At 45.2% G+C, this 10,000-nt stretch overlaps 1 protein-coding gene across 1 annotated transcript in view; it reads right to left on the bottom strand.

Moving 5' to 3' along the window:
- Positions 1 to 9,388: 9,388 nt before the first annotated feature.
- The window catches only part of LOC134442940 (xaa-Pro dipeptidase-like), a 9,138-nt gene continuing 8,526 nt past the window's right edge, over positions 9,389 to 10,000 (bottom strand). The window contains exon 6 of the mRNA XM_063192902.1: positions 9,389 to 9,432. Within this exon, the coding sequence (XP_063048972.1) occupies positions 9,389 to 9,432 (44 nt within the window). The remainder of the gene's footprint in view (positions 9,433 to 10,000) is intronic.

The following is a 10,000-nucleotide window of genomic DNA, read 5'->3' as shown; positions in this document are numbered from 1 at the left end:
CCCCCCCCCCCCCCCCCCCCCCCCCCCCCCCCCCCCCCCCCCCCCCCCCCCCCCCCCCCCCCCCCCCCCNCCCCCCCCCCCCCCCCACCCAAAAAAAAGGCCCGCGTGAAAAGAACCCGTAACCCCCCCCCCTCCCCCCGGACAAAAAAAAATCCCTGCTGCCCCGATAGTTTCCAAAATTTCTGTGGGAAACACTGAGGTAGTTCCCAATGCGCGTTGACTCGTCAACTAAAAGTCCTCCCATCGTGTCCCCCCACAGTTCACATGGGGATGTGCTACCTAGATCGAGCTCATTGCCTTGTTCAAATTCGTGTTCGACTTGGTATACTGTACACCACCCACGCCGTGACGGAGAGTTCTCCCCCATGTCCAGGGTTGCCAGATGAGACTGATGATTTGCCCAAAAATGCTCAAAACCCGCCTGGAGGCACTAAATCCTTTTTTTTCGTGATATTTCCGCCTGAGCAGACCCTCTAATTATTTGTCCTAAGGGATAGAGCTATCAAAAAATTACAAATTAAAAGTACAACGCGCCATGTCAGGTTCCTCCCATTTTAAAGCACTTTTGAGGGTTTAGGTCCCTGACTATATGGCCATAAATCTGCCGAAAAACCCACCCAAATGTCTTTTTGTTCCGCATACTGTCATCCAGCGGGAAACCACTTAGTTTGGCAACACTGTCAACAAAGTCGGCTGTTGTGTCCTGCATTTACAGTGGAGCTTTGGTCCTCGTGGGCCACCATACCTAGAGCTAGGGTGCGATTTGATTGGTTGATGGGGGGATTTTCCAACCTTCTGGCTTTGATGTGTCCACTTCCACTTGTTCTCAGTTTATTGTAACTCCACTGACGTTGTTTCAATTCCTCTAAATGTCCATGTCGGGTTTTCACCAAGGAGTAGCCTGATTATCATCGACTTTCAAATCTCTTCGAGACTTGGTCTGACCAAGAGCATAACAATTAACGTTTCCCAAACGGCATGGTTGACCCGCCTCCCCCTGGTTTGCTACTGGTTGTTTGCTTCCCGACAAAGTGGGAGGAGTTCCCAGTTTTTCTGGAGCTCAGAAACGATATTTATAATGTTCCTGGCCTGACTAGACTAGGAGCCACTCCAGAGTCTGCCGGCCGGGTGTACTATGCTGACACACAGCCAAGAGCCTATACTAAGATACATATACTACGAATCTGGTTCAGGAGTAAACCAGGTTAAAGGAGCCCTCCTGCCAATTTCAGTGTGCTGTTGTATTGCTCACGCTACCCTTGACTTGTCAGTACCCGGTGACGCCGCAGTTTTTGGCTCAGCCCTTTCCGAGATATGAGCTATTCTAATGGGGGCAACTTTTGTATACTTTTTTTTTTAAATGAACATAGCCCTACTCCAAATATTTTCCCAAAAGGTATCGCTGTTTGCTCGCTGTCTGCTGATGTTGCATAACCTTTTGGATGTTTTTGGGAATAAATAAAAATGTTTCTTTGAAATGTAAACAAAAGTTGCCCCCATTAGAACAGCTCATATCAAGAGGTAAATCACCCAATAGAAGAGCCTGGAGTACTCATTTCCTTAAGAGCAGCCAACACACACACACACACACACACACACACACACACACACACACAGACACACACACAGGCACAGACACACACACACACACACGCAGCACATGGAAGGAGCATTGCAGGGGTTGTTCCACTCGGCAGGTCTGAGGAGCCGCGGGCGTCTTTCAGTTCAGCTGTCTCAAACAGTGTTGCCAGATTGGGCGGGTGCCCGCCCAATTGGGCTACTTGCGATGAGCGTCTGCGGGTAAAAACTGGGAAAATTGGCCATTTGGCGTTTTTTTTTCCAGCCGTTTTGGGCCCATAGAAGTCAATGTAATTTGTTGATTTTGGGCGGAATTTAGCGCATTTTGGCGGTTTTTGAGAAGCTTTTGGGCGGGATTTGGTCAGACACATCTGGCAACACTGGTCTCAAAGCTCACAAAGAGTGAAGTGAAACCCAGAGCAGGTGAAGTGAAACCCAGAGCAGGTGAAGTGAAACCCAGAGCAGGTGAAGTGAAACCCAGAGCAGGTGAAGTGAAACCCAGAGCAGGTGAAGTGAAATCTCCTATTTTTTGACATTGTGGCATTTTGACATGACACATGACACACCGCACCACACCACAGCACACCACATAATTGCACAGCTTGTGGTTATGGAATTCCATGTTTGCACAACTCAGTTAGAGCTTGAGTTAGAGTGTACTTTATTGTCCCCAGAGGGAAAATTTGTCTTGGGCTTCAACAACCACTGCATAACATACAGTACTCACTCACATACCCATACAACATTAACATAGAGAACACAAGAAACATACAAACATAGAAAACATAAAAACATAGGAAACAACCTGTGCACTCCCTTCACATGGCATGTCTATCTGTCATTGAGCATTCTTATCGCATTGGGGATAAAAGAGTTCATATATTTATTCAGTCTGCAGTTCAGTGTCCTGAAACGTCAACCCGGAGTGGGACAAAGGGGGAGGTGTCCAGGGCCCAGGGAGATAACTTCATCGTGGGCCCAGCCAATGCTGCAAGCGGCCCATGGAAAGTGTGTGTGTGTGTGTGTGTATGTGTGTGTGTGTGTGTGTGTGTGCGCGCGCGTGTGTGTGTGTGTGTGTGTGTGCTGTACATCAAGTTGCCCGGCAGCTTTGGCCAGCTGTATATTTGTCAGGGTGCATGGCAGTGCAGGGGCGTAGCAGAAAAAATGCTGGGCCCCTATGAACAGTACAACCAAAATGCCATGTATTTTCATAGCCATCCCACAGCCATATATTTGCATAAATCGGACAATGTGTGGGGCCCCCTATCTACATGGGGCCCTGGTGAGTCAGTCACACTTTACCCCCCCTTTAAAGACATCCCTGATGGCTTTGGCCAGCTGTATGTATGTATGTCAGGTTGCATGTCAGCTTTTGTGTATATGCATGGCATCCTTTGGCCAGCTGTATGTATGTCAGGTTTCATGGCATCCTTTGGTCAGCTGTATGTATGTCAGGTTTCATGGCATCCTTTGGTCAGCTGTATGTATGTATGCCAGGTTGCTTGCTAGCTTTTGTGTATATGGGTAGATGACGTGACGTGTAAATTTTGCTGTCGCAGGCTCTTAAAATTAAGTAAATTCATGCTTTCAAAATTGTCAATGCTTTAAATGATTAAACTAATGTCGTTGTTGTGAAAAAGTAATGTGTAATAAATCCAGAGCTTAAATAAGTATACTTAATTTTGAGTCAAATGTCACATTTGTCCTATGGTGTGACTGAGGCAAGCCTGGTTCTCCATATTAATTTTTTTTAAATAAATAATCAAAGTTCAGTCATTTGTCTAAACAACCCTGGCATGTTTTTCAAGGTGTCTATTTTAGCAAGTGGCAATGCTTAATTTTTTTCCTGTTTTTCTGAGACCGTATGGACTTATGAAACTTTGTCGCAGAAAATAATGTCCTGTGGTGTGACATCATTTTTTGGTTAATTCTGTGGATAATTATCTATTGTTGAAGCTCCAGCGGTACATAAATTGTGACTTTAGACCCTTAAGAAGCCAATGGCAAGGGTGGATTTTAGATTTTTCTCTCAGAGTTCTTCAGTCAATCAATTATGTTTTGCTACCACAAGATGTATTAGTTTTGTAGTCCTTTAGTGTGACAGCAATAAAATACATTTTGACAATAGTGTATATTTTTCATATTTTTTTCTTATGTAGATGTATGAAAATGCATCTTACTAAAGGTGAAATTGTATTTCAGTTGGCAACGACATGGCTTTAAATGAACTCAAAAGCTCAAAAGTCCTATGGTGTGATGGTAAAAGTCCTATGGTGTGATGGTAAAAGTCCTATGGTGTGACACTTTGGAGTATCACACCAAAGGACAAACAGGTCACACCAATGGACTAGATATTTGAGAAATAGCTTTTAAAACAACTGGTAGTACATATTTTTTTGGTTTTGTTGTTTGACTAGATAAATATTGTGTATTCAAATTACTTATTCCTTTATTGGCCTTTGGAATTTATACTTTGATGCATTGTTGATGAATATTTGCTGTTGATTTTAGATACTGTCTAATGATATAAAATGTCATTAATGGTGCTTTGAAACCATAAAACGGTAACAGTGAAGGAAAGATCAGTGAGAGAGTATATAGAGGAGTATAGATGAATACATGATGCTGTGGAGAGCTCAATATACAGCATAAATGTGCTGTCCAGCTTGAGATACCAAACAGGCACTGGCCACTACACACTACAGGTTCAATGGTGTGACAGTCATAGCATACCTACAAAAGTGTGATGGTCATGCCAAGGTCACCCTTCAGTATGAGTCTTATGAGCTCTGCAGGTTACATTCAATGACCGCATGGCTGTCATTAAGAGTTACGATAGGCTGACAATCGACGATTCAAAGACTTATAAGTGTAAAGTGTAGGTCCATATTGACTACAACATTATATTATGATCAAAAGACAAAATAATCATGTTGATATATTTGTTTCTGGCTCAGTTTTGCATTTCTGTCCTTTAGCGTGACATGAATGTCCTACGGTGTGACATGTTTTAAACGCTCAAATATTTGTTTGAGCTAAACAATATGTTTGATAAACACTGAATATTGCATTAGGGAAGAACAAATTATCGTCCCTGAAAAGTTAGTATAAATTCCGACAATTTTGAACATTTAAAAGAAAGATATCCCTGTTTTTCCTCGAAGGTTTCTAATAATCTCACATCTAATGGGAAAAAAAATACTTAAATGGTAATTTCTCATTAAATTAAGACTTTAAAAAATTGCAATAAATATGAAGAGTGTAACAATGTTCATAAAACTCCATCAAGCCATTTCTACATTACTTAATATATTTATTTCTTAACGTCACACCAAAGGACATATTTTCAGCAAATTGCTTTATCAACGTAAATAAATAATCAATGAATAGAGCAACATTGTGACCACTTGGATTTTTTTGAAAGATTAATTGCTGCACTACGTAGACATATACTTTTTTCCCTCATAAACAATGTTTTGTGAAAAAAATGTTTTTTGCTGCCTATCCGTCATCTACCCATATGCATGGCATCCTTTGGTCAGCTGTATGTATACCAGGTTGCTTGTCAGCTTTTGTGTATATGCATGGCATCCTTTGGTTAGCGGTACCTCAGCGTCCTTGCAGCTTTGGTTAGTTGCGTGTCAGTGTGTATGCAGTTTCATGTCAGTGTGTTTGCAGCGATGGTTACAGTAGCTGTGCGTGTGATTGTGTTTGGCACCTGTGTCTACATGAATAGCCTGTGGTTATGATGGAAGAGGCACACTAGGTAGGCTTGGGGGGTGTAGGTTTATGGGACGTAGGTTTGCATCACTTAATGCTCACTGGCTAATATCACACATACACACACGCACGCACACACACACACACACACACACACACACACACACACACACACACACACACACACTGTATGTCAGGTTGCTTGCTAGCTTTGGTCAGCTGTATGTATGTCAGGTTGCATTGCAGCGTTTGTGTATATGCATCCTTTGGTCAGCTGCTCGCCAGTGTGTTTGCAGCGATGGCTAGCTGTGGGTGTCAGTGTGTTTGCAGCTTTAGGTAGTTGCGTGTGATTGTGCTTGACACTTGTTTCTACATGAATAGCCTGTGGTTATGAAGACAAACGATGGGCGCGGGGGGTGGGGGGTTGGGGTTTGGAGTTAGGTTTAGGGGGAGTTAGGCTTAGGGGGGGCGGTACATTTAAGGGAGTTAGGTTTCGGGGGTTTAGTGTATGGTTATCATATCAATATGCACAATGGGGGGGTTAGGATTACAGTTAGGGGGGTTGATAAGGTTCAGGGGGGTTTCATTGGACTCATTGTAGGGGTTTTGGTTTTCACCACATCTCTGGCACTTAAGTGTGTTTGCAGCGATGGTTTGCTGTGCGTGTCAGTGTGTTTGCAGCCATGGTTAGCTGTGCGTGTCATTGCGCTTGCCAACTACGTCTACATGAATAGCGTGTGGTTATGAGGGGGGGTTACAGGGTTGGTCTAGGTCAGGGTTTCCCAAACTGGGGTGCGTGCACCCCTGCAGGTGTGCGGCCTGCCACAAGGGGGTGCGTGAGCTGAATTGAGCAATGGCGGATGTGTGTTTACATACAGCATTAATGAACAGTATGTAGTTTTTGATTGCATGGTAAATTGTATGCAGGAATGCTCCATCTGAAGTGTAGTTTATGAATTCTAGACTTGTCATGCAAGACGTTCCATTGCAATGATGGCAGGAAAAAAAGTCAAGTCTATTGGAAATGAGGATTCCCCAAAATGAATGTGCTTCATTTGTGTTGATTTGCTGTCCCTTAGCGTAGTAAAACCGTACTAATGTGGCCATCAGCACACCAAAACATTTGCTTTGGGGGTGCGAGGACCAGGGTTGGGCAAGTTACTCAAAAACTGTAATGCATTGTTGACTACATGTTACTGTCTTTTCAAAATAATCCCTTACACCAGTGATTCCCAACCTTTTTTGTCCTGTGTACCCCCTGAGCATCTTTGTCACATGATGAGTACCCCTCCTCCATGCTCTATATCTGTTCCTCTATCCCAATGTGATTACACTCCATATATTTGTTATCACATTTTCCACGTACCCCCTGAGGTGTGTTCGCGTACCCCTAGTGGTACACGTACCCCTGGTTGGGAAACACTGCCTTGTACTACAATATTACTATATTTAAAATGTAAGGCATTGCACTACTTTTGAACTACTTTAGTTACTTTCGAAAAAAAGAAACTGTAGGCCTAAATATGGATCTGGCTATTTATTACAGTGTAAATCAATCTCATGAGTCATGACTTTTTCACCTCCTATCCAGGAGGTGTTTTTGGCAGCAAACAGACTACAAACTACCAGGTTCAGGAATAGGTTCTTTCTGATCCACCACACTGAATACCACTAAAATCCAAGTCTGCATTTGTAACTAACGTTATTTAGCATTATAACTAAGTAAATATTACAGATTTCCATTGCAATGCCTTAACCCATTTTGTCCTAAGCCCTTTTTGGGAAAGGGTGCCCTCTGCCTATTAAATCCTAAATCCTCAGCCTCCGAAGCACATACAAACATGAAATGAGTTACATTTAAGAGCCAAGACCCTCCTCTTGCATTATAATGTGTTCGTTCAGCTCTAACATACCCACATATTTAATAAGACAGCTCAAATCTCAAAATCCTGAATGCCGCGTATATGTGTCTCCAGGACACAATGGGTTAAACTACTGCATTACAACATGTATTACAGTAAGTAGTTACTTTTGTAATGCATTACTGCCCAACGCAGGCGAGGACCACATGAAAATGTATGAGGGGGTGCGCGTGTGACGGAGGTCATCTTGCACCTGTTCACCCACCTCGGGGATCGAACCTGCGACCTCGTCAACTACAACGGCAATGGGAGATACAGTACGATACCGCTGGACCCAGAGACCAGTCTCCCGGCCCAATGGCATCGACACTGTATGAGGCTTTGGGAGGGAGGTTTACCAACGTTCCACGCCAACTCTGCTAGTTAGCATCTGTCTCACACACTGCGCAGAGAAAAGCGTTTGGGAAGCGCTGGTCTAAGTTAAGGTTTAGGGGGGTTGCTGTGTCCTAACTCTGTGTGTGTGTGTGTGCGTGCGTGCGTGCGTGCGTGTGTGTGTGTGTGTGTGTGTGTGTGTGTGTGTGTGTGTGTGTGTGTGTGTGTGTGTGTCTGTGTCTGTGTCTGTGTCTGTGTTCTGTGTGTGTGAGAGTGAGTGTGTGTGTGTTGTGTGTGTGTGTGTGTGTGTGTGTGTGTGTGTGTGTGTAGCTCTGTTCTCGCAGGTTGCTGTGTCCTAACTCTGTGTGTGTGTGTGTGTGTGTGTGTGTGGGGGGGGGGGGGGGGGGGGGGGGGGGGGGGGGGGGGGGTGGTGTTCACTGGACTCATTTTAGGGCTTTCTGTTTCAACCGCATCTCTGTGTGGCTTGGTGGTGTTTGTCAGCTCAATAAATTTAGCACACCACCAAACAGGTGACACGTCAAATACACACACATACACACACACACACACACACACACACACACACATACACACACACACACACACACACACACACACACACACACACATACACATACACATGCATCTCTCTCTCTCTCTCTCTCTCTCTCTCTCTCTCTCTCTCTCTCTCTCTCTCTCTCTCTCTCTCTCTCTCTCTCTCTCTCTCTCTCTCTCTCTCTCTCCCACAAACACACACACACACACACACATTTATTCAAATGCACGTGCACACACAGAGACACATTTATTCAAATGCACGTGCGCACGAACATGCACACACACACACACACACACACACACACACACACACACACACACACACACACACACACACACACACACACACACACACACACACACACACACACACACTCAGATGCTCATGCACACACAGAGACACATTTATTCAAATGCAAGTGCGCACAAACATGCACACACACACACGCACACGCACACAAAGGCGCTCATGCACGTGCACTCACACACACAAGCGCACACTCAAAGGCGCTGACGCAATATCACATCCTGTAGTGTGTGCTACTCTGCAGATTCCTTCAACAGTTAAAACAGTTAACCAGTTCCTCTGTTGGTCACAACACTCTCACACTCTCACACTCAAACAGCTGTGTGTTAGCAGCAAAGAGAGGAGGGCAGAGAGAGAAAGAGGAGAGGAGGGCAGAGAAAGAGAGAGGAAGAAGAAAGGGGGGTAGAGAGAGGGAGAGAGAGGAGGGCAGAGAGAGCGAGGAAGAAGAAAGGGGGTAGAGAGAGAGAGAGGGAGAGGAGGGCAGAGAGAGCGAGGAAGAAGAAAGGGGGTAGAGAGAGAGAGGCAGAGAGAGGCGGGCAGACACAGAGAGAGAGGGAGAGAGAGGAAGAAGAAAGGGGGTAGGGAGAGAGGAGAGAGAGGAGGGCAGAGAGAGCGAGGAAGAAGAAGGGGGGTAGAGAAAGAGAGAGGGAGAGAGAGGTGGGCAGACACAGAGAGGGAGAGAGAGAGAGAGGCCGCGTCTGAGAGAGAGAGGGAGGAAGAGAGAGAGAGAAAGTTGCTGTAGAGAGAGAGAAGGCTGCATTTGAGAGAGGGAGAGAGAGAGAGAGAGAGATAGTGAAAGAGAGAGAGAGATATAGTGAAAGAGAGAGAGAGATAGAGTGAAAGAGAGAGAGAGAGAGAGGGAGGCTACATCTGAGTGAGAGAGTGAGGCCGCGTCTGAGAGAGAGAGAGAGAGAGAGAGAGAGAGAGAGAGAGAGAGAAAGTTGCTGTAGAGAGAGAGGGAGGCTGCATCTGAGAGTGTGTGTGTGTTAGTTCAGTACCTGGAGCGGACCACCGCACACCAGCCCGGACGCGACTCTACACCAGACGGGAATACACCAGGCTGAGACCGGTCACACACACACACACACACACACACACACACACACACACACACACACACACACACGCGCACGCACACACACACACACACACACACACACACACACACACACACTGGAGTAAACCTGACAAAAGACTATCTAGGACCTAACGCAACTCCACACCGCACAGGAATTAAATCCACGTAAGACTGAACTGGACTCAATTACACTGCGTTGCAGTTCTCCAAAAGGAACCGAACTGGACTCAAATACACTGGATTACAGTTCTCCACACAGAACAGAACTGGACTGAACTAGACTGGATTACAGTTCTCCACACAGAACCGAACTGGACTCAATTACACTGGGTTGCAGTTCTCCAAAAGGAACCAAACTGGAGTCAATTACACCGGATTAGAGTTCTCCTCTAAGAACCGAACTGGACTCAATTACACTGGGTTGCAGTTCTCCAAAAGGAACCAAACTGGACTCAAATACACTGGATTACAGTTCTCCACACAGAACCGAACTGGACTCCACACTGGACTGCATGTAACAACTGG

Source organism: Engraulis encrasicolus, unplaced genomic scaffold, assembly GCF_034702125.1.
Source record: "Engraulis encrasicolus isolate BLACKSEA-1 unplaced genomic scaffold, IST_EnEncr_1.0 scaffold_26_np1212, whole genome shotgun sequence".
Classification (NCBI taxonomy): Eukaryota; Metazoa; Chordata; class Actinopteri; order Clupeiformes; family Engraulidae; genus Engraulis; species Engraulis encrasicolus.
This window is presented reverse-complemented; position numbering and strand designations above follow the sequence as displayed.